The sequence below is a fragment of the Bos taurus genome, chromosome 3, assembly GCF_002263795.3.
Source record: "Bos taurus isolate L1 Dominette 01449 registration number 42190680 breed Hereford chromosome 3, ARS-UCD2.0, whole genome shotgun sequence".
NCBI lineage: Eukaryota > Metazoa > Chordata > Mammalia > Artiodactyla > Bovidae > Bos > Bos taurus.
In genome coordinates, this window is record NC_037330.1 from 101,247,563 (window position 1) to 101,272,903 (window position 25,341).

At 47.1% G+C, this 25,341-nt stretch overlaps 1 protein-coding gene across 6 annotated transcripts; it reads right to left on the bottom strand.

Moving 5' to 3' along the window:
- Window positions 1–513: 513 nt before the first annotated feature.
- KIF2C (kinesin family member 2C) lies at window positions 514–19,263 on the bottom strand. 6 transcript variants are annotated; one of them, XM_059884667.1, is made up of 21 exons: window positions 19,094–19,183; window positions 18,146–18,240; window positions 15,344–15,441; window positions 15,116–15,164; window positions 12,326–12,448; window positions 11,217–11,339; window positions 10,571–10,671; window positions 9,837–9,932; window positions 9,200–9,254; window positions 8,928–9,090; window positions 7,430–7,520; window positions 7,098–7,161; window positions 6,929–7,020; window positions 6,032–6,174; window positions 5,028–5,232; window positions 4,796–4,906; window positions 3,500–3,567; window positions 3,062–3,167; window positions 2,857–2,970; window positions 1,281–1,404; window positions 514–1,171 (listed from the first exon to the last, which is right to left on the bottom strand). In XM_059884667.1, the coding sequence occupies exons 2-21, from the start codon at window positions 18,177–18,179 to the stop codon at window positions 1,089–1,091; spliced, it is 2,043 nt and encodes a 680-aa protein (XP_059740650.1). In that variant the 5' UTR covers window positions 18,180–18,240; window positions 19,094–19,183; the 3' UTR covers window positions 514–1,088.
- Between the last annotated feature and the right edge of the window lie 6,078 nt (window positions 19,264–25,341).

Consider the following 25,341-nt stretch of genomic DNA (forward strand, 5'->3'; position numbering starts at 1 on the left):
AATCCCATGGACAGACGAGCCTGGTGGGCTACAGTCTTGTGGGGTCGCCAAGAGTCGGACATGACTGAGCAACTGAGCATACACCATTTACCTGATTCATGTTCTGTGACGTGGGATCTGGAGTCTTCTAGTTCCCAAACCATCCATGCCCTGTGTTTGGTTCCTCAGTCTATATGGCAAATTTCTTATTTTTCAAGAGCAAACGTGTTAACCTGTCAGATCCTTTCCTGTCTAGCAAAGCAAGTGCTTTCGCGTCAGTGTTCCCACAGAATTTTTTAACATGTCTTTAGCAGACTGTAAATGGCAGAGCACCATTTCCTTTCTGCTTCGAGCTCCTGTCCAGGAGAAGGCCTAGGACCTAGTCGGCATTGAACAAGGCAGAGGTTGGCATCTTCACCATGTCACTGAAACCGCAGGTGTGGATGTGGCCTCCTGGGGAGAGTCAGCATCAGCGCTACCCCTGCGGTGGTGTCCGAGTCCCAGAAGGCTCTTCCCACACACCACTCAACAGGCTGATTTTTTTCTCTTTATTATTAGACATAATATATAAACACATAAAACAGAAAACAGCAGGGATCCTCATGGGCCTCAAAAACCAGCAGGGAAGGAAGAGGCCCTGGGAAACTTTTTTTTTTTTTAAAGTACAAGATATATTAGTGGCCGGACCAAGGGTGTGGAAGGCAGGCCAGAGCCAGCAGAGCTGAACTAGAGGCTCCTTCTCTCCCCACAGAGCCAGGACAGCCCCAGGGAGCTCTCCCCCAGCAGCCAGTCCACACAGGCAGATTGCTGCCTACGGGAAAACTCTACGATGGAGAGCCCCCCCCTCTGGGAGAGAAGGGCAGTGCACAGGGTAACTAAAAGCTCCTTCCTTCCATCCTTTTTCGCTCCGTGGCTGCAAGTGAGGAAAAGGAAAGCTGTGTCCTATGCACACTGACTCCTCCCAGCTGCCCTGGGCCCTGATACGCCCATACTTGGCATTTACCAAAGTCTGTCCCAGCTCAGACCCACCAGGTGCCCAGAGTTTGCTGAGGAGGGAAGGGGAGGGGAAAGGCTGGGTATGACACCAAATAGATCTTTATTTGCAGTCGTCACTGGGGCCGTTTCTTGCTGCTTATTTGTTTGCTGGCTTGCTCTTCTAGCTGCATGGCCAGGCGCAAGGCCTTGATGACATCTGGAAGGCAGGGGTGGTGCACTTGAAGTCAGCAGGTCTCTTGGAGACCCTGTTCCCTCAGGCAGAGCCACCACCACCCACAGAGGCCCCACCCTCCAGCTGCACCCACCTCGCAGGGCTGAGAAGTGCTTGGCTTGCTGGGCCAGGGCACACTCTGCTTTATTCACAAAGGTCTCCAGGTCGTAGTCTGGCTGCTCAGCCATCTCGGAGAGCTCCAGCCAGCCTGGCCCTTGCTGCAGCGACACAAGACGGACCTTGTCAGGTCAATAATGACCAAACCAATTTAGCAAATCATTCCCAGGGCTCTACCATCTGCAATGCGGATGCCTGTTCCTCTAGCCATGGCCCTGGCCCTGCCTCCTGACCCTTCCCCCATAACTCTCAGCTTGAATCTATCCTTCCCCTGCCTGCCAAAAACTTGTCCCTGTCCCTGATATCAAATGCATATCTTGATGCCCAAGCCAGAAATCTGAGCAAAAATTCTTTCACCTTGTCCCTCAATCCTAACAACTGCACCCCTGAAATGGTTCTTAAATCTCATGTCATCCTGTCAATCCCAAGACCATGGTCACAGCTAGTCTAGGCACCAGTGTCTCTCCTGAACTCTACTAATCTCCTAACTGCTCTTAACTCCTTAGCGTTTCTACTCATGCTCTCCCTGGGTCCTGAAGCCGGGCTCTGTGCTGTGGCCACAGTAAGGTCCCTAAAAGCTCTCACGTGACCAAGGCACCACTCTGCTTTACTCCCTTCAAAGGCATTCACTGCCCTCATAACGAAGTCCAGGCCTTTGGTGTGAACCATAATGTCCTTTAGCATCAGGTCCCGGCTGACCCGCCCACAGCCTTGATCTCCCTCCCTCACCTGCTCTCACCTTTTGCTATGGCCAGAGCAAACCTACTGCTCTTCCTGAAAAGTACCATGTCCTTTCAAACCTTTGGACCCTGAGCACCTGAGGCAGGTGCAGACACTGACCTTGCACATCCCCTCCTCCATTCTAAGTGCCCCTCGCTGCCCTCGCTGCTCCACACTTGGAGTGCCCCACTGTTAGGATGCCCTTCAGGCCTCTCCCCTACTTGCACTTCCACAGCAGGGATCATGGCAGTGGTAGCATCTATCACCTACTAAAGGCTGACCACATGCTGGGGAAGGCTGAGTGTTTAACAACATATCACTTAATCCTTAGTGTAACCATCTTGTCTTGACCATTTTGGAGATGAAGAATTTGGGGCCCGGTGAGCCTCAACGACTTTCCTGAGGAAACTGGCTCATAAATAGAAGAGTCAGGATTGATCAAGTCTTTCTTTAGGCCTGTTATCCATCCTTCATGATTTTGGCCCTTGGTCTCAGCACAGGAGCTGGTGGTATATAGAAAGTATTCACCAACATTCATGAACAAACGAGAGCTGGCTACCCTCCAAACCCTCAGTCAGGAGCACAGGAAAGAGAGACTAGCTCCAGCCAGGAGGATGGGGGAAAGCCTCTGTGTGCCAGGCTGGAGAAGGAGGTGTGGTAATTAGCTGCCCTATAAAAGCAGCTGAATAACTAACTGGGGAATTAAGAAATGCTGATCTAGAAGGCTGCCTCTTGCCACCCCAGCCAGAAGACCCGAGGAGGGGGTGTATGTGTGCATGTAAAGCCCCCGTCACTTTCAAGGAATGACGCTGAGCCCAGGGTCAGCTCTACACCTGTATGATCTCCTTGAGCTCTTCCATGGCCCTTTCTTCCAGCTCCCTGATCTGAGTCATGGCTTCATTGAAGCTGGACATCTGGGAAGACAGTTCATCCTCTTCCTTGGAGAACTAAGGGGGCAAAAGGAGACAGATGACAGTGTGGCCGGGTCCCCATCTCAGCTGGCCATGTTCCATTCTTGCCTGGCCCACCTCCCCTTACATTGCCTGCACTCAGGGCCCCATTGGAGCCGGCTTCCATCTCTTCTGTTTCCATCTGCATTGGCTGCTCCCCACTGGGTCCACTGTGGGGGCTCAGCTCCTTGACCCTGAGAAAACAAGAAGGTCACAGCTCCCACAGCAGCCTCTTTGGCACTCACAAGTGTGCAGCACTACTCAGATTTCGAGACTTCAAGGAGATGGAATAGTGGCTTTGCTTTGACCTAGAAGGATTCTTATTCACACTGCTCCCCACCAGAGCCTGAAGGGGATCAGAAAAAAACCTAGTAGCCTCATACATGAACTCCCAAGCCTCAGACTTAGTGAGTCATAGAAGGAGACAATAGGCACTGAGTCCCCAGAGCCCCCTCCCCACTCTCATCACTGCCATTCCCTCCCCAACCCTGCTCCTTCCCATCCCACTTGGCACAGGTACCAGTACCTGTCTGCATATCTTAGTGTATTTAAAGTATATTCACAGGAGCTTATGCCTGGTGAGATCATGGCGATCTGCAAAAGAAGGAATGGGCAGTTAGTTAATGGTCAAGGATCCCAGGGTAAGGGTGCTCTTGGAGAGGCTGCCAGGAATTTGGGGGAGAGCTCATTAAATACCCACTGTGTGCCAGGCAACTTGCCTCGTGGGCCCTGCAAACTAAGGTTCTTTAAAAGTTGGTCCCCATACAGAGTGAAGTAAGCCAGAAAGAAAAACACCAATACAGTATACTAACGCATATATATGGAATTTAGAAAGATGGTAACAATAACCCTGTATACGAGACAGCAAAAAAGACACTGATGTACAGAACAGTCTTTTGGACTCTGTGGGAGAGGGAGAGGGTGGGATGATTTGGGAGAATGGCATTGAAATATGTATAAAATCATATATGAAACGAGTCGCCAGTCCAGGTTCGATGCAGGATACTGGATGCTTGGGGCTGGTGCACTGGGACGACCCAGAGGGATGGTATGGGGAGGGAGGAGGGAGGAGGGTTCAGGATGGGGAACACATGTATATCTGTGACAGATTCATTTTGATATATGGCAAAACCAATACAATATTGTAAAGTTAAATAAAATAAAATTAAAAAATAATAATAATAAATAAAAGTTGGTCCCCTGTCTTTGCTGGTATATCTAATTACTCCTGCTTCTTTACTTCTTTACTGACCCGTTCCTCTCACCAAGGTCACAATGCAAGGCTCTGTGATTCCTGCTGGAAACTTTAGTTCACCTGGGCTCAGACATACTGCCTTAGGGAGAAGGGTTTAGAGCTTAGTCAGAAATTCCCACCTTCCTCAGCAGGCAGGAGAGAGGATATTCCCTGGTGAGGAAGGAGGGCAGATCTGAGCTAGAAAGCATTATGGGTAAAATAAGGGGACAGAAAGTCACTCAAGGCTGAGGCCCTCTTCAATTTCCTAGGCTGGGAGCCAGTGACCCGAGGGAAGTCACAGAGGGACGAGGACTGCCTCTCCTGCTTCCCCAAAGGTCCTCCTCCTGAATCCTGCAGCCCCCGTTTCATTAGGTATGGGAGGAACGACCTCCCCGACCCAAGAGGTGCACAGACACACAGTAAAGGGAGAAGATCCTTTCCTCCCTGCTTGCGCAGGCAAAGAGGAGCCTGCTGCCCAAAAGCAGGGGTGAAGCCCAGTTAAATCAGAGCCTGGAAACCCAGCTAGCCAAGAATACAGAGCCTCCTGCCCAGGGACAGGACTGCACCACTCCAAAGGGCCCAACTCACCATGCAGGTCCTTGAGTTCTCGCCAATGAAGGAGTCCCTCAACACCTGTGTCAGCTTGCTCTCGCGGAATGGGGTGTGGGCCTTGTTCTGTCCCAGGGCCCTGATGCATTCCTGGGGGACAGCAGGGGAAGCTGAGGTCCCCTCCTTCCTTTCAAGATGCCCTCTCCCTCCCACCCTTTCCTCCCAGCAGCCCTCCAGGGCTACCGGCTCCCATGTAGCTGGGCCTGGCTACCTTCAGAGCCAGGAGACTCTTGTTGATTTCTGCACCCTCCATGCGGGTCTGCCGGTCAGCACTGGAAGTGTCTGCGCCTCGCTCATTCCCTGCCAGATCCACCAAAGAGAACTTGCCATGCACTCTCCCTTTGGTTCGAAGAAGAATCTGGAAGCAGGCGTGGGAGCGGGAAGAGTTGGAGTTGGCAAATGTCTGCCCAGAGGTCCTGTGGCAAAGGAGGACAAAGCAGGGCTATGAGCTCCTTGAGGGGGCGGGCGGTCACCAGCCACCATGGCACCTGAGGCTCCAAGGCAGTCAGTTCTCCAGGAGGAAAGGGAGAAGGGCCAGGACTCAGACGTTCTGAGTCATCCTGTCCCACTTCTGTCCTTCCTTCCCTGGGCAGCAGCCCTCCCTCCAGCCACTCTGGGTATGGCTTACCCTGGCAGCCAAAGTACTGAATTCTGTGTGAGGGCCTTGGCCAGACCCTGGGCCATAGGCCATGGGGAAGCATGAGTTACCTCTGCTGCACGGCACGCAGGGAAGGAGGGGCTGTCATGAACCACATGCTAAACTCGAGGGCCCTGGGGAGATAGTCCCTCCCTGGTCCTCCATATGCTGCTCAGCACCCCACTGCACCACGCTGAGGGCCCTGATAGAAGAGCACTTTCCTCCCTCTACACAGGAGCTCTCGTCCCATCACTTCCAGCTAGAGCATACCCAGAGCTTCTGTCCCCCACCACAGAGAGAGGGAACAGTAAGAAGAAACTCAGAGAAGTCAGGAAGCATGCCTCTGGATAAGTCTGGTAATAAAGCCTGCCTTGGTCAGATTCAAGATGATTTGACTCGTCCCTGACGAGCCTGACCCTGGGTCATTGGCCCCATTGCGACCGCTTAAGGCAGAGGCCTTCAGAGCCCTCACCAAGCTGGGGGAAGTGGTGCTCTGTGGAAACAGCAAAGGGCTCAGTGCTCATCTATCACCTGACCTGGCATTAGAAGGTGGCCCCTTCCTCCGGCCAAACTCTGACCTGCAGGCACTGCCTATGTCGATCATCTTGATGACGTCATCAGCACAGCTCACCAGGCGCTCCTGCAGCCCCACCACCTGCACCTGCTGCTTGCCGTCCTCCAGCACGCGCAGCTTGGCCTTCTTATTGAGCAGGTCGAACAGCTGTGCCGGGCAGGGGAACAAGGCCAAGGCTGTCAGGCACCAGGCACCCACTGATCCCTCCCCGCTTCAGAGCCTGTCGCAGCTTAGACAATGGCTGGGAACAGGAAAGGCGGGAGAGGCTACACTGGGTGATGTCAGATGAGCAGCGAGCAGTTCATCTGGGAGCTGAACTGGGCCACCTTGGTTTGATGTGACCCTGCTTCTTTACTAGCGTGACCTGGGAAGGTACTTAGCCACCCAGCTTCATTTCTCATCTGTGCGATAGCGACAGTAACGGTGATACTTCCCAGTAGGGTTGTGGTAAAGAGCTGAGAGAAGTGCTTAGAATAGTGCTCAGTACCTAGTAACATGTTAATTAGCCACATTAGCTATTATCTAGACCCCACTCGGGGAAGGTGACTCTCCAAAAGCGTAGAGAGATACATAGAAATATAGAGAGAGTACGAGTATGAGAATGAATGTGTGCGATCAGGAGAAGAAGAGAGATTTAAGAGGGAGGTGCATGGAGGGAGCACAGGGCACACACAAGCAAGCCTCCCGTCTGGGAGGAAGCCCTGAGGCGTGTTCCTGCTTACTTGTTGAGCGTGCCTCCCATTCCACCATCGGATGAAAACCTCCCACACATTTGGGCAAAGTGGCCCAAAGGCGTGACAACACACAGGGTGTTTGTCTTCTACAATTTCTAGCCAACCTCAAGATTTTAGAAAACTTCAGGGACCCCAGCAGCATAAACAGAGGGCTCCCTGCCAGCTACCTTCCCATTATAGATTTCGAAGAATGTCACATAGACTTCCAGGTCCAGCTTCCGGTATCGGGGCTGATTCTTCAGGAGGAAGACGTCCCGGGCTGTGGGGAGAACCTGGATTAAGTAAGCAACCTGCCCTTCTGTGCCCAACCCTGCTGGGGCAGAACACACTACTTACAGGCCATCGCATAGATCCCTTTGGATGCATTCTGGGCTTTTCCATAGAGGTCTCCACCCATTGTCTGCAAAGGGAAAGGACAGGAGACTGTGCTAAAGAGCCCTTGGCCTAGGCCAGAGCATTTCTGGCTCCACCACCACCGTGGGCCATACTACAGCCAGGAGGGGAGCTGGACCTGCTAAGGCCCTTCCCTGCCCCTGGCACAGCAAGAGCATCTGGAGGTGGGGCATCTGCACTGAAGGGACCTTCTGTAAGAAACTCATTGTCCTCCTTTTCAGAGGCCCAGAGGTGCACTAAGGGCAGGTTACTCTCTGCCAGGCTTGAATACTCACATGAGTCTTGCCACTTCCCGTCTGACCGTATGCAAAACAGGTTGCCTTTCCACCTTCAAAGATTGTTTGTACCAGTGGCCTTGCTGTGAACCTAAGAGAAAGCATGGGGAAGCATGCATATCTCTGCTTAAATGTGCTTCCTAGAACGTGGTTCTGCTACCCTTCCAAAGCAGGATTCCTGGGGGCTTCCTTCCAAGCAAAGTGGTCCCACCTGACCCCAGCCCCACTTACAAATCTGAAATTCTCCTAACCACCTGGGGAGGGCTGGACCAACTGGCCAGGAGCAGGCTGGTCCATACTCTGACTGAGCCACCAGCACCTCCTCTACCCTGGAGACACAGAGGGAAGCTTGAGCTTAGCAGCCCACTTCCAGCATATGAAACACTACAAAGATCAAAGAAACTCTTTAAGAGCCTAAAATATTTTAGGTTTTGTGGGCCACATAGGTCTCTTCCATATATACACATACGTAAGTATACATATATAGACATTTTTTAAATGTCTGTATTTGGCTGCACTGGGTCTTAGTTGTGGCAAGTGGAATCTTTAGTTGCAGCATAGTGTGGCTTGTGGGATCTAGTTCCCTGACCAGGGATCGAACCTGGGCTCCCTGCATTGTGAGCTCAGATCTTAGCAACCAGACCACCAGGGAAGTCCAAAATATATATATAGATATATATATATATATTTAATGATTCTTTGAAAACACAAAATCCACTCTTAATTTGAGAGCCATATAAAAAGGGTTGCAAGCCAACTTTCACCCGTGAGCTACAGTTTATCAGCCTCCAGTGTAGAGCAGCGCTGTCCAGTAAGAACTTTGAGGATGGATACTGGACATGATCTCTATCTGTACTGTCCAACAGTAGCCACTGTCACACATGGCTACTGAGCACTTGAAATGTGGCTCGTGTAACTGAAAAACTGAATTTGTTTTTGGCTGCACTGTATAGCACGTGGGAATCTTAGTTCCCCAATCAGGGATTGAACCCATGGCCCCTGGCGTGGAGGTGCAGGTTTTTAACCACTGGACCACCAGAGAAGCCCCTGAAGAACTGAACTTTTAATTTTATTTAACTTTTATTTAAACAGTCACATGAAGTTAGTGGGAGCTGTACTGGACCAAGCAGCTCCAGAGTTTGCTGAGTCTGCTAAGCCCAGTGGGTAATGGGTGGCTGTACAGGACACAGACACAGGAAGAACCCCTGAGGCCTGCCCAGCCCAGCCTCAAAGAGCGCAGTGGGAATATTTCACTTCTGTCTACTCAAGCATGGGCCACTAAAGCTGAAACATAGGATGTGACAGCCCCAACAGGGCCTTCCTTGTGCTAGAAGCCAGAGCCAGCTCTGCATCATGGTCCATCCAAAGAAGACACAAGAGGAAGCCAGGAAGGGATTCAGAGTCAGCATGCCTGAGAGTGCAAGTGCTACCACAATGTCCCACACTGGAAAAAGGAAAGTGTCAGGAGGAAGGGGGGAAACAGAGGCAAGGGACTAACCTGTAGACAACTTCATTTGAAGTCGTTTCATCAAAGGCGAAGTCAAAGCAGAATGCTTGGTTCTCCAGATACTTTGTTAAGTCCACTTTTAACTTGGGCTCATGGACCAAGAGGACACACTTGCTAGGAACGGAAATCACATCAATTTCTTTCTTGGCCAACTCTGCAGAAGGACAGTATTTCAGGCGATGCTCCCTGGACACGGAGGACCCTCAGTCTGAAGCCTCATTCTGACTGAACTTACCTTGGGGCTAAGGTAAGGTAGGGCTTACCTTGTTTATTCAGTGGGCGTTTCCTAACACAGACACATATCCTGTGCTCTTCGATCTTCAGGAGGAGGAGAGAAGACAACCGTCAGCAAAAAGGTCAGTGTAATATTGAAAGAAAGCTGGTCCAGAGCCCCTCCCTTACTAATCATATGTCTGGCCCAGTCAGGGGCCGAGACCTAACACTGGGACCCACTGTGCTCATAGTTACTCTAGAGCACAAGAAAGCTCTGAATTTTCTTCTCAGTTTTCTCACTCTGCTGCCTATAGGAGGTTTCAGCACACTTTCATGATTAGCAGTAAGAATTTAGCCAATCTATTGAAGCAGGGAGGATGGGGGCTGGAAGGGAGTTTATAAAGATCAGAGTCTCCTATCTAGCCCTTGCTAGCTCCACCCCACCAAAGCCCACCCTCACGCCCTTAAGGGTGAGTGACGATTCCTGTGTGCTCTCATTCCTTTAAGAGATGTTTCTGTCTCTCAGTTATACGCCTACTCTGGAAAAGAATCTTTTTATATATATTAAAAAATGAATCACTTTGCTGTATATCTGAAACTAACACAATATTGAAATCAACTATATTTTTTTAAAAAATTGTACGCCTACTCAGGAAGGAGAGATAGAAGCCCTTTGGGATTACTTACTGGATCAGCCGCAGTAAGCGGATGACATTCCAAAGTAGCTCGAAATTCTTTAATCATGCGGGCAAATTCCCAGTTTGGAAAGCTGTTGTCATACTCCTGTTTGTGGTAAGATTGAAGAAGGACTGACTGCCAAGGTGTAGGTGTTCGCAGGCCTCAGTGCTAGGCAGTGGCAACATCAGCCCTTCCTATGCACACAGCCCCTTCAGGGCTGACAAAACCCCCACACGATCTCATTGCCCTTGACTCTGGCTCTGGGCAGAGAATTCAGGCACAAAGTTTTGGGAACAAGATTGGCAGGGGGGCCTAGGCATGCAGCAACCACTCTAGGAAGCAGGGCAAGAGCCACTGCCCCATGTCTTAGGAGACCAGCAGGCTGGGATTCTCCTGTGCCATTAACCCAACCAAAGGGTAATAACCCAAACTTGAACTCCACTGTGGCACCCCACATATGCGCAACTAGGAGGTCAGGGGAACAGGCAACTGCCATTGAACTGTGTGATGGGCATGCCCACTGGATAACCAGTAGGAGATATTCATCATCTGAAGGTCTTCAGAAAAATATCTGAATTATTTGTTCTCTGAATCCTGATGAGAAACTGGTTAAAATTCTTGGTTATCAGAACTGGAGCCTCAGAAATGCTGGGGCTGAACCGTTATCTATCTCTGTTGCTGACAAGGTTGCAGTTAAGAAAGTCTATACAAAAACCCTTGCCCTTGCTTCCCAAGAAAGGTACCTGAGCTCGCTTTATTCTCATTTCAGAGTTCTGGGCTCTCTTCTCTTCTCTCTTGTTCTTCATTTTTTCCATTTCCTTCACAATACATGATTTCCTCCGAACTAGTGGAAGAGAAAAAAAAGAAGCCCTCTCTTTTACCTGTCTAGGCCAGCCTGCTCTTCTCTGGCTGTTGTGTGGAGTCCTGGGCCTTTCTCATGGCTAGACCTTCTCTAGACCCTTGCTCTTACATCACCACATGCAAAGAGAAGCACCAGCTATGACTCTTGGGATGGCCAAGCTGACAAGAAACTTGCTACTATGAGCACTCCAGGTCTAACCCAAGCTCTCTCTATGCCTCTGTGGCCTTTTTCTCAACAATCAGTAGAGATGAGATTGTCCCTGTTTGGTGGTCACTCTGGGCTGTTGTTCAGGTGTTGACCAAGACTTTAGCTGTAACAACACCTCAGTTACATCAGAGAGCTTCTGCCAGCTGGCAGTGAGTGACAGGGTCACCTGTTGTGAAAGATCAATTCCGTGGCCACAGGGCAACATGTCCCCATGAGACAGACATGGTTTGAACTCAGGTACCAAGCAAGCCATGTTTGGGACAAGCTGTAATTCCTATCCTGCACTAGCAGCAGGGTACCAGACAGCTCAGTGTGTCTACCTGACTTCACAGAGTTTGCAGAAGAACTGTCTCGGACGGAGTGGACTTGTTCTTCCACCTCCTTGCTGACCATCGTCAATGGTATTTCACTCACTGCAGGGCAGGAGGGCCTAGAGGGGCCAGCTGTGGGGGAACAAGAGTCATTGGAGAAGCAGGCAGGCATACAGCAGCTGTGTTCATCTGAGCCCTAGAGGGTCACAGGCCAGGAGGATGGCTACTGACTGCCAGCTCAGCAAGGGCTCAGGTTCTACTGCGTAAGCAGAGCTCAGGCTTTTCCCTTCATCTCAATCCACACCTTGAACCCAGTAAGCCCCGCCACAGGGGTTGGCTCCTGGTGTCAAGAAATCTTAAAGGTTATGTGAGTTGCTCAGTATGCGCTTCACTATGAAGGGAAAAGCCTTTAAAGGTCTGACCTCTTTAGGCTTGACCAAGTAAGGGTTCTTAGGCCAGGCGAGGCCTTTCAGCTCATTTGGGAAAAATTTCTGACTTCAGAACCCCAGTAGTTAACAGGAGGAAGGACTGAAAACTAGGAATAATGGGAACCTGGTTCAACCTAGAAAGGTACAACCAGAGAGGTACAACCCACAGCAACTTCCCATAGCTGGCCATGACCCTTTTGTTTACCTTGACTTTAAATCACTTAATTTACTAATAACTAGTACAAATTGACAATTAAAAATGTTTTTAAAATCCCATTTATATAAAGTCCAAAAGAAGATAAAGTTAATTTATGTGATCCAAAGTCAGGACATAGATACCCTTGGGGCTTAGGAATTGGGAGGGGGCCTGAAGGGGACTTTTGGAGTGCTGGTAATGCTGTTTGATCTAGATGTCAGTTATATGAGTGTGTTTACTTTGTGAACTATATAGTCAATGATAGGTTTACTTTCCTGAACATATATATATATATGTGTGTGTGTATATGTATAATGTTTAAAGTTTAAAAAGTAAAGTGAGACGATTTTCAGATAAGGGAGCAGTGGTGCAGGAGCAGAACGGTATGAAAGCCAGGGAGTATAGGAATCCTAGGATATTCCAAAACAGGCTCAGGGCAATGTGTGAAGAGCTGCTCTAGGGCCTCAAACAGGGAGAACAGATTCATTACTCACCGGCAACTGAAAACTGTTTGCGGGAATTTGCAGATGCAGGCAGCTCCACCTCCATATCATTTTCCTGAGTGGTGATTCGAACCTCTGAGACAGCGGACATGCGAGTGGAGCGGCCTCGGAGACCTGAAGGACCAAGGGCCGTGGCCAGTCAGTGCATTGTGATCAGAAGAGCAAAACAGATAGAGGGACAGTCGAGGGTAACCCTTCAAGATTCTATACAGGGTGAGATGGGTCCCGAAACCTGGAAAGGAGCCCACCAACTTCCCATTCCTTCCATCCAAGAAAGAAAGGCCAAGTACCAGTGACCCCAAAACTAATTTGTTACATCCTGCAGTCTGAGAGCTCCTGAGGGATCCCACAAGAGCATCTGTCTGGAGTAAACGGAAGAACCTACAGACAATGTGAGATCATTTCTGGAGACACAGACCTAATCCCAGAAAAAAAGCATTTTAATCTTAGCAGCAGCACCTACCATTCTACAATCTTCCCAAACATCCAGAGGTAAATACTAGTATTCCCAACTGATAAAAGGGGACATTAAGGCATAGAGAAATTAAGCAATTTGCCCAGTGTCACTCAGTTAGTAAGTGTCAGAGTCAGGATGTGAACCCAAGACTGCCAGATTTCACGACCAGGGCTTTTTCCACTGCTCTAAGATGCTTTACAGAGCCAGACCTGGGCCACAGCATTAGAAGCCATGGGACCAGCAACTGATTTTTCTGGAATCTTTAAAGAATGCTTAACTGACAGAAACAATTTAACTGAGTTTATACAATTAAGTTGTTTAAACAAGTTTAATTCCTGTCAATTTCTACTCATCTATATTGCTTCCCTCCATAAGAAGAAATAATGTACCTATAAAATAAAAGTAGTAAATTTGGAAATAAAACACTAGTGTCATATAAACAAATATCAACCTATATGGAATTTGAGTTTCCTAAGTTTAGGCTGATATGATGGCTCTATATAATCAATCTATGTTTTTCATAAAGAGCATGAATTATTATAATATTCCTATTTCTCAAAAGATCTGTGATCTTATGTTTCACTTCTACTATTCAATATCATTCATTCAATAATGAATCGTTATTTTTTTCCCATTAAAAGGAGCAGTAGGGGTCCAGTGGTTAGGATTCCGTGCTCTCACTGCCAAGCGCCCAGGTTCAATCCCTGATTAGGGAACTAAGATCCCATGAGCCAGGTGGCATAGTCAAAACAAAGAAAAAAGGAAGAGTGGCAATATCTTTTTGGGACGTGCACGTGGAGAGAGACCACTGCCACTCATATTTCTCCTGGAGGCCACTGGAGTGGTACAGCCAGCAAGAGAGGGCCAGCATTACACCATTCCTGCCTAGCTCAAGCTCAAAACCACCCCACCTTTCACCTCGGGCCCCTGGGAAGCCTGAAGCTCCAGTCAAGTAGTCTCTGGGCCCAGGGTGGCTGGATTATGTTGAGACAGAGATAACCCCCCGACTAGGACAGGTTGTGCAGGCTGTGAAGTATAGCTAGCTTTGGGTTATAAACTGGATTCTTTGGGCAGCTTGTGCATATAGGCACCCATCACAGCCTACCATAGTTAAAGTAGGTTTATGCTGATTCCTGCAGAGAAAGCCTAACTTTCTCTGGAGTTCAAAGCACTGCTATTATTTGTCCAATCCCACCCTACCCCCAGATCACCATAGCATTACCAACTCTACCTCTAAATGGCCCTGACCTAGCTTTTCTGACAGCCTACTCACCACCTCACTCCAAGGCATGTCATTTCCCCAGGGAGAGAAAACAAGCCCACCACAGTTGATTACCGCTCTGGATTCCACAGGAAAGGCTCCCAGGCCAGTTAGCAAATTTCCCAAATGCACCAGATCCAAAGAGATTGGTCTAAGTTAAGAGCTGTAGGTTGAATGGTTGAATTCTCTTTTTCTTTTTTTTTTTTTTTTCTTTTTTTTTTTTTTCTTTTTTTTCTTTTTTTCTTTTTCTTTTTTTTAACTGCTTCAGAGGTAGGATCGACATAAAAACAGCTGGAGGTATTTTATGTGTACAACTTGATGGATTTGGAGGTAAGTATACACCCATAATGGAGAAGGCAATGGCACCCAACTCCAGTATTCTTGCCTGGAAAATCCCATGGACAGAGGAGCCTGGTAGGCTGAAGTCCATGGGGTTGTGAAGAGTCGGACATGACTGAGTGACTTCACTTTCACTTTTCACTTTCATGCATTGGAGAAGGAAATGGCAACCCACTCCAGTGTTCTTGCCTGGAGAATCCCAGGGATGGGGGAGCCTGGTGGGCTGCCGTCTATGGGGTTGCACAGAGTCGGACACAACTGAAGCAACTTAGCAGCAGCAGCATACACCCATAAAACCATCATCATAGTCAATGCTATAAATCTGCTCATCACCTCCAAAAGTTTCCCCCTGTACCCTTCATTTTATATTTTGTTTTCTCCTTTTGTAGTAAATCACTCAACATAAGATCTACCCTCATAGTAAATTTCTAAGTATATAATACACTCATTGATCATGGGCCCTATGATATACATTAAATCTCCAGAACTTCTTTATCTTGCCTAACTGAAACTTTGTACCCTTCGACCAACACCTCTCCATTTCTTCCTCCCTGAAGGTTGAATTCTTCCTCACTGAGAAAGGCGTGGAACACAGGGCAGGACTCAGCCTACACAGTAGCGGTCTTCTAACTGGAACCATGAGTCTACTCACAGCTTCCTGCACCCCAAGAACATCATTTCTGGCACAAACCCCATGACAGTGAGTCAGCAGAAATCCATTTACCTTCCTTTGGAGCAGGAATTCTGGAGCTGACTGATCTGCGCTTTTGTTTCTGAAAAAAAAAAAAAAAAACCACCATGACATATGGGTCTTATCAGTTCTCAAGGGCCTATCCTGGGCCCATGTACTGTGCTGAAGTACTAAGCAGGCCCAGAAAACAAACCAGTAAAGACCCAAACAAGCCAAGTGCATCCTCTGGGCACTGGCTGTAGTCAGATGACTGGCAGCTACCTGAACCGTTACATTCTCCTGCAGGGGAAGATTGTCCTTCAGGTGTAAGGGAAGAAGCTGTAAGAGTTCTGGGTTTATTGCAGCCACATCATCAAAATCTACCTGCAAGAAGAAAGTAAAAGTTTCTATGAACAACATAGCTTGTTCAATTCAATTGCATTTCTGCAATCAAGGCTACCCCTAAATTCATATTTTATAAACTTTGAGTTCCGCCAAGTACTAACAGCTATAAACAAATATTTATTCCCTGATTGTGTTTTACCATCTAGATGGATATTGGTTTCTGATCTCCAAGCGAATGAATGGTAGACATTAGCGATGAGAATGAGGTGAAGAGGAAGGCCAACAGTCAGATAGTCCACAGTAGATCTTGGCCACTTGGCTCCCTACCGCTCTGTGGGGCAGTGGGGTCCTGCTGGGCACAGCCCTTGAACACCTCTTGCTGCCTGCCACCAAGGGGGAAACAATTCTAACTGTCCCACTGACAGTCAAGTGGAGGGCCCTTCAGGATCTTATGGGCGGGGACAAGTACCCGAGAGCGGTTACCTAGTCCTCAATCTACCTACATTTTCTACCGGGCCCAGAAACTTCTTCCCCAGTCACAGCATCCTACTCATGCCTTCCCTACTTCCTGTGCATGCCTGCAATGAGGTCACAATTCCAGGTTTACATCACCAGAGTCCTGAAACCCAGGGACAACTCAGGCTTCATCAGCATATTTCACAGCAGATTCAAACACACCAAAATAGTACCAACTTGATTATTTGTGTTTCACATTTGTGATAAAATGTGAAAGAGCTGCAGCATGTACTCCCAGGTGAGAACTTCACTTCCTACATATGCAATTTTTATGTATTAACAGCTTCTTCAAACACTTATTAGGCATAAGTAAGGCAGTAGGGGGAAGGTACTCAAACTGAACTAAGACATGTATTGGACTTCCCTAGCGGTCCCATGGTTGGATGGCTGGGAAGATTTCACATCCTGGGGGGCAACTGAGCCTGTATGCTACAGCTACTGAGTTCAAGCTCTAGAGTCGTAAGTACTGAGCCCATGCTCTGCATCAAGAGAAGCCACTGTAACGAGAAGCCCACGCACTGCAACTAGAGAGTTGCCCCAACTCGCTTCAACTAGTGAAAGCCCACATGCAGCAACGAAGACCTGGTGCAACCAAAAAATTAAAAAGACATGTATTGCCCTTGCCTTCAGTGAGCTCATATTCTAGTAGGGGAGAGAAGCCATACACATAAAGGGCTGGAAACCCAAGCAGCATGGGATAGACAAGGAGGACAGATGATCAAGTGCAAAAGCTGGTAAGTACTTTAGTAGTCACACTTCTATTCACCTTTCTTGGACAGCTACAAACCCTTACTACTACCCCTCCACCCCAATTCCAATCCCTAAACTACAGAGAGCATAAACAATGCAGAAAACCAGAGTTCCGACATTAACTGATTCTCACATTAATGATTCAGGAAGGGATAAGAGTGTGCAGGCAGCGAGGCACTGGGCAGGATCACAGAGTGGGGAACTGCCTCATTTGTCCCTGGCACAGGATACTTTGGGAGGAGTGTATGGTAAAAAGGACAAAAGTTGATTGGGATCAGATCTTGAAAAGGCTTTGAATGCCTCACTAAGAAGGTTGAACTTTATTCCACAGGCAACATTTGAGCTGGAGTTAAGACGCAATAAGAATTGTATTTCTAAACAAACAACAAAAACAAGTCACGAGGAACTGCTAATAGATGGCTGAAAGGGATTTTAGGAACCTCTTGATTCAAGGACATAATATAAAGAATCCAGTTCTTCTATTTCTCAAATACACCACCTAAATAAACCTGTGTCTACCATAAGGCACTACGCTAAGCAAGCACTTTACATTTGTTATCTCATTAAGCTTCATGAAGTGGGTCCAGGTTTGTCTTACTCACCTATGTATCCCCAACACCAAACACACTGGCTGGCATTTTGGAACCAGTACAAAAGGATTTGTTGAATAAGTCCTCAAACAACCCTATGAGTAGATATTATTATCATCCTCATTTCATAAACGAGGAGAATTTCTCATAGGAGCAGAAATGTGCTCGAGAACATTTAGTGGCAGGGCCAGACTCTAGAATCCAGGTTTTCGTACTCAGCCTGGTGACCTCTTCACTACACCACATGCCTCTAAAACATAAATGTCTTAGGGATATCCCTCCTACTTCTCAAAATCCTTCCAAGGCTCCCACTGGCTGCAGAATAAGATCTTAAACATCTTAGTGCCAGAGACAAAGGCCTTCTAGTCTCCTTTTCCAGTCTTTTTGCTGCTGCCAAGCATACTAAGCCTTCCTCTGCGCCTGGAGCCAGTTTCTTTACCCGTCCCCATGAGGGCCACCTCAGTGTCTTTGGCCCCACCCCCACAAGCTCATCTGCAGTGAGTTTCCATCTCTGACCTGCTCTAGCATTATTCCATCTGTAGTTGCCTTCTATTTTTGGGTGTTTCAGAAACATACTTTTGTCTCCCCAAACAGATTATCAATTTTACTCTCCAAATCAGTATCATAGGTAGTGTGCACTCAGAAGCTAGCTTGGGTGAGTAAGGTTTTAGAATTCTGTGCAGTTTGCTTTCTACAAACACACCAGAAACTGTTGATTGCTTCAATTTAGAACAAGGCTGCCTTAAAAAGAGTCCCAAAGCATTCAAAGAGGACCGTATTTAAGATTGGGGAGGACAAGTCAGGATGGAAGACAAAGCTGACACAAGTTCCATTTCCACACATGTCTTTTTAACTGTAGTAGAGGCACACTCATAGAACCCACCTCTTTGCCCTTTGTATCTCCTCCTTCTTTCCATTCCACTGAAACGCAGGATTTCTCCAAGTTCACAGTGCTTATACTGGCACTGTGAATTATGCCTAAAGTATGAAAAGGCCAGCGTTACCTATCTTTTTCACTGTTAGGATCCCAGAGGCTCAAATGTCAAGTTGACCTGAAGGAAGGGACAGTTGACTTTCTTTCTAATCTCAGCAGACAAACCTCTTGGCACCCCACCCTTGGAATATCCCTCAGTGAACTAGGCAGGGAACAGTTCTTAAAACTGAGCTGTAGAGGATAAGGGCTCACCCCGACTCAAAAGAGAGCCTACAGCGTAGTGAAGGTATGTTTGGGCAGGAGAGTCTCTCTAGGGCTTAGGTGAGCCATTCTTCAACACAGCACTGAGGCTCTAGCGCCCTCAGGTTTCCCTATCTCCTGACCTTTATGTCTGACCATTCTAATGATACTGGTACTGGAATCATCAGACCTGCCATAGTTGAGATACCTGGCTGAACTGAAAAGGAGAGGGCAGAACTGCAAGCTCCTGAATGAAGAGCAGGGATCTCATCATTTGTCCCATTACCCTGAATCCGGTGTCTGACATATTGTAAGTGCTCAGTGTTAATGGGAGAGTAGAGGGGTCAGAGAACCGAGGTCCCTGCAAGAGCAGGGCAGTTTCAGGGGAGAACTTTGGAGGGGAAAGGAATCCTGACTTCCCGGAAAGGTCCAGTGACACGGGGGCTCCGCCCACTCCTGGAGGACGGAAAGGAGACGCATGGTCAGTACAGAGGCCCCTGGCCGTTGGTAGGGAAGACTGACCGCCAGTGAGGAGACCTAGACCTGGGGTGTGCGGGGATCCCTAATAGTGATTCAGGGCCTGCCATTTGGGGAGGGGCGGTAATTTCAGTCATCTCAGCCCACGGGTCCCTATGGTCTCAGGACCCCGCCCCTCACCATTACTGCGCTGGATCTTGATGGTGAGACCAGGAAACAGGCGAGCCTGAAGCGACGAGTCCATGGGCAGGAAGGAGCTCCGGTGAGGGACACGCGAAAGGCCAGAAAACCACAACTCTGGGAATCCTAACGCCGCGTAAACTGCCGAAGTTTAAATCCCGCGCGCCAGCGTCCCGAAACGTCATCACACTGTCGCCGGTCTCCCTTCCGCCAATCAGCGGCGTTCTGCGGAGCCTTTTGGGATACGTAGTCTCCGGGACGCCTTCCGGCGTCTGGAACCGCCCACTCGTCTGGCCAGACCGCTGAACGCAGGGCCTCTTGGGAGCTTTTGGAACCCGCGCTCTGGGAGGTCTCTATTTCCATGAGTTCAACCAGCGGTATCGCTGCTGGGGTCCTTTAAACTCAGAAACCTCAGGGTGATGTGTGAGAGGGAGGGTTCTGGGGTCCTATAGTCATGGGTTCGAACCTCAGCTTGATTAGTTGCCTACTCAGTGACCTCATACAAGTTAACAAACTTTCCTTCTTCGCGCGATGGGGAGCATGTTTTCTCCCTTGTGATATTATTGCTAAGTTCTGATAATGGGGGACTACGTTTGGAGTGCCTGAAAGACCTGGTTCACTAGGTTTTATCGAGTGTCTTGTCACGTCCTAAGCGCTGGAAATAGTAATTGTGAACAGGACCCATGGTTCTTGCCCTCGACCTAACATTTCTAATGCGAACAGGGAACAAAAAGAAGTAAATTACAAGTAAGTAACGAAATGTGGTAAGTGCTCTGAGGGAAACAGAACTGGAATACAGAAAAATGGAGGAAACCACATTAGGTAAAATGGCCAGGAGAGAAATATTTGAAGTGATAACCTAAGTCTAGAGAATAAGAAGGAATGTCAAAATGAACGGTCTTAAAGGAAGAAGCCAGCGTGGCTGGAAGGCAATAGGTGAGTGGGAAAGGAGTGAGATCAATTTAGCGTCTTGTATCCCATACTAATAATTTTGACTTTTATCCTCATGAGAAATCACTGAAGAATTTTGAGCAGAGGAGTGACATGATCTGAGTTACATTTGATTTTATTTATTGGGCTTGCTCTGTTTGGAGAACTAATTTGAAGGTTGCAAGACTGGAAGTGAGGTGACCATTTAGTAGGCAAGAGATTATGCTGGCCTAGCCTGTGGTTGTAATACTGGAAATGTAGCCAAGAGAATGGATTAAAGGTGTACCTTATTGGAGAGGTGGAGTGAATGGATTTTGCTGATGGGGTTTGTGAAAAAATTTCAGTCTTAAATGAAACAGGAGGATATGAAATGGAGAATCTCATACATCCACCCTCCACAGAATGGAACTTAGAGACTAATTTCCCATAATTGCCTAGCTTACAGAAAAAAACACTTACTTCCTGATCAAAGGAACATCCACCAAAAATTATTCTCCATCGTCAAACCAATGAACTTAATATTTTGGGACTCTGGCCAGTCTTTCTCCTCTTTGTTCTCCTGGCCCATGAATACAACTCACCCAAACCCTTAGTGGACTTGCTTGTACCCTGTTACAGCATGTGTTTCTCCAACTGCAAATCAGTTTCTGATAATTTGAGCTTGTCTTGGTTTACCTCTAGGTGGACAGGTTGGATGTGCCGGTGAAGGAGAAAGGATAATCGTGATTGACTGTTGGTTTCTGGCTAGAGTAGCTGGGTAGGTGGTGGACCATTTTCTAAAATAGGGAGTGGGGTTATAAAGGAAACAGTTTGGGGAGTTAGGTAAAAAGTTTTACTGTAGTTATGTTGAGTCTGAGGTATGAAGACTTCAGAGTGGAGGTGTCAGTGAGCAGTTGGATAGGAAAGTTAGGAGCTCAGGGAGAGATCCAGGCCAGAGATAGAGATTTGGCAGTCATTTTAGGTAGATATATTCAGAGTCCTGGGACTAAATATGATCTAGAGAGAGAGTATAGATTGAGATGAGAAGAACCATCACGGAGCCACAGAGCATGCCAACATCTTGAGGGAGGGCAAAGGAGGAGGCAAAGGAATGAGATGAGGGTGGTTTGAAGGGATGAGGAAAACCAGGGAGTAGCAAGCAGAGGAAAGAGTGTCGGAGGAAGTAACTGGAGAGCTGCAGTGAGGACAGGCAAGATGAGGACTTGGAAATACCCTTTATATTTGCCAGCACCTAATAGGAAAAGGAGTACATCAAGGCTGTATATTGTCACCCTGCTTATTTAACTTATATGCAGAGTACATCATGAGAAACGCTGGGCTGGAAGAAGCACAAGCTGGAATCAAGATTTGCTGGGAGAAATATCAGTAACCTCAGAAATGCAGAGTGACACCAGCCTTATGGCAGAAAGTGAAGAGGAACTAAAAAGCCTCTTGATGAAAGTGAAAGAGGAGAGTGAAAAAGTTGGCTTAAAGCTCAACATTCAAAAAATGAAGATCATGGCATCTGGTCCCATCACTTCATGGGAAATAGATGGGGAAACAGTGGAAACAGTGTCACACTTTATTTTTTTGGGCTCCAGCATCACTGCAGATGGTGATTGCAGCCATGAAATTAAAAGACGCTTACTCCTTGGAAGGAAAGTTATGACCAACCTAGATAGCATATTCAAAAGCAGAGACATTACTTTGCCAACAAAGGTCCATCTAGTCAAGGCCATGGTTTTTCCAGTGGTCATGTATGGATGTGAGAGTTGGACTGTGAAGAAAGCTGAGCGCCGAAGAATTGATGCTTTTCAACTGTGGTGTTGGAGAAGACTCTTGAGAGTCCCTTGGACTGCAAGGAGATCCAACCAGTCCATTCTGAAGGAGATCAGCCCTGGGATTTCTTTGGAAGGAATGATGCTAAAGCTGAAACTCCAGTACTTTGGCCACCTCATGTGAAGAGTTGACTCATTGGAAAAGACTCTGATGCTGGGAGGGATTGGGGGCAAAAGGAGAAGGGGACGACAGAGGATGAGATGGCTGGATGGCATCACCGACTCTATGGACGTGAGTTTGAGTGAACTCCTGGTGATGGACAGGGAGGCCTGGCGTGCTGCAATTCATGGGGTTGCAAAGAGTCGGACGCAATTGCTCGACTAAACTGAACTGAACTGAACTGAAGGCATTGGTGACTTCGAGCAGTCTTGGTGAAGCGCTGATCGAAAATCAGACTAACGAGACAAGTTGGATATTGTTTAGGGATACATACATAACGCAATAAAAGAATAAAAGTATGCTTAGGCATAATAAACACTAAGGTTCAGGAGAGAAGCTGCCTCTGGAAGAGAAAGTAAAATGATTAGACAGGGGTACTTCAACAAAATAGAAATTTTGTGTTTTTTTACATGAGTCACGAGTATACATGGTATTCATTATGTTGTTTTCTGTGCCTCCTGAATTAGGAAGGCAATGTATATTTAGACCCATCCCCAGCTTTTTTTCTTTTCCACCTGTTGGTCCAGGTAGTTGCAAACTTCCTTGCTGCTTCCCAAGGCTTTGGGGCACATGGGTTTTGCAGGTGCCCTTACTTCCAGTTCCTCAACCTTGCACAGACCTAGTGAATTTCTCCTGATCTTGCCTGGGTGATAAAACTCTAGCCCTCATAACTTGTTTCTGATTCCAATATTCTCCTATTACAGGAACCTGAAATCAAGGAATTAATATCGAGTGATTCAAAATCAATAAAAATTGCAGCAAATGCTGAGTTTTCAAAGTCAAGAATTCCTTTTGTGCCAAAAATCAATAGAGTAATCAGAGCAACAAGGGGAACTGATCAAGAAGAGTCCCATGGTATGAGAATAATGAAACCTCTAGAACTTTAGAGGTTAAAACCATTAAATTGGAGATGCTTACATATGCCAGGGTCTCCAACATATTACCGTAGACATACCACCACTATAGAAAAAGAAGCCGTCCCTTAAACTGGTAATAAAACAATTGGACTCTATAAAACTGGTATCCATGCCTGCATGCTAAGTTGCTTTAGTGGTGTCTGACTCTTTGTGATCTTATGGACTGTAGCCTGACAAGCTACTCTGTCCATGGCAAGAATACAGGAGTGGGTCCCCATACCCTCCTCCGGGGGAATCTTCCCGACTCAGGAATTGAACCCATGTCTCTCATGTCTCCTGCATTGGCAGGCAGGTTCTTTAACACTAGTGCCACATGGGAAGCCCATAAATTGTTATGCTTAACATCAAAAAAAATAACAAGATCTTTGTGAAAGGATAGAGCAATGTGTAAAAAAGAACAGACATTAAAAAAAAAAAAAGACACCTGGAAAAGCTTTTAAAATACAGCCAGGGAAATAAAGAAACCTTTGGAACAGTATGTACTGCAGTTTCCAATTAGTGATTCAGTGATTCCAATTAGTGATTCAGTGGATGCTAGGTAAAAGGTTACTGAGTACAGGATGTTTGTCTGGTGCCAGAGCATTACTCCACAGATTATTTGCATTAACATTTTCCAAAGGGGAAGCATACCTTTACATGGAGAAATGTGACAGTGACGATTATAAGCAAAGGATCAAACAGTGTCATCAATAGTGCAGTGCAGTTCAGTTTAGTTGCTCGGTCATGTCTGACTCTTGCCATCCCAGGGACTGCAGCACGCCAGGCCTCCCTGTCCATCACCAACTCCCAGAGCTTGCTCAAACTCCTGTCCATCGAGTCAGTGATGCCATCCAGCCATCTTGATCTCTGTCATCCCCTTCTCCTCCTGTCTTCAATCTTTCCCAGCATCAGGGTCTCTTCCAATGAGTCAGTTCTTCACATCAGGTGGCCAAAGTAATGGAGTTTCAGCTTCAGTATCAGTCCTTCCAATGAATACTCAGGACTGATTTCCTTTAGGATGGACTGGTTTGCTGTCCTTGCAGTCCAAGGGACTATCAAGAGTCTTCTCCAACATCACAGTTCAAAAGCATCAATTCTTCAGCGCTCAGCTTTATGGTCTAACTCTCACAACCATACATGACTACTGGGAAAAGCATAGCTTTGACTAGATGGACCTTTGTTGGCAAAGTAACGTCTCTGGTTTTTAATATGCTGTCTAGGTTGGTCATAGCTTTTCTTTCAAGGAGCAAATGTCTTTTAATTTCACAGCTGCAGTCACCATCTGTAGTGATTTTGGATCCCAAAAAAGTAAAGTCTGTCACTGTTTTCATTGTTTCCCCATCTATTTGCCATGAAGTAATAGGACTGGGTGCCATGATCTTAGTTCATTGAATGCTGAGTTTTAAGCTAGCTTTTTCACTCTCCTCTTTCACCTTCATCAAGAGGCTTTTTAGTTCTTTGCTTTCTGCCATAAGGGTGGTGTTATTTGCATATCTGAGTTATTGATATTTCTCCCTGCAATCTTGATTCCAGCTTGTGCTTCATCCAGTCCCTTGGACTGCAAGATCAACAGTCAATCCTAAAGGAAATCATACCCAAATATTCATTGGAAGGACTGATGCTGAAGGTGGAACTACAATACTTTGGCTACCTGATGTGAAGAACTGACTCATTGGAAAATACCCTGATGCTGGGAAAGATTGAAGGCAGGAGGAAAAACGGATGACAGAGGATGAGATGGCTGGATGGCATCACCGACTTGATGGACATGAGTTTGAGCAAGCTCTGGGAGTTTGTGATGGACAGGGAAGCCTGGAGTGCTACAGTCCATGAGGTGGCAAAGAGCCAGACGTGACTGAACTGAACTGACTTATTGTTAACTTAAGGTTCTGATTGTTAACTTAAGATAAGAACCAATAAGATGAAAAATCAGTTGGAACTATTGGGAATGAAAAATTTAATAGTTGAAATCCATACATGGATTGAATAGCAGAATAGTTATAGCCAAAATGAAATGATGAGCAATAAGATCAGGGTGATGATTCATCCAAAAGGCATTAGGAAGGGATAAAGAAAACAAGAAAGATAGAAAACAAATGAGCTCATTGTCTGTGACATACATTGGTGGTAATCCCACAGTCATTCCCAGCCCCCTTCTCCCTTACTCCTCTCCACATTGGAGATTGAAAAAGAAGGGAACGCAATGAGGATCCTTTCCTTGTTATATCTCCTCCCCTTTTTAACTTGCCTTGTATGTGGATGTTTTGTCTGGAGCTGTGACAGCTTTCTTGTGATCATGAGGTAGGTTGCTAGTCATCAATTCAAAAAAACTCATCATACTCAGGACAACCAAGTAGGAAGGCAGGAAGAGCCCAAGAAGGTTCTTGGTGGCTGAACAGTTGAACTAATGCCAGCAACCACCTACCAATCAGATTCCTCGCTATG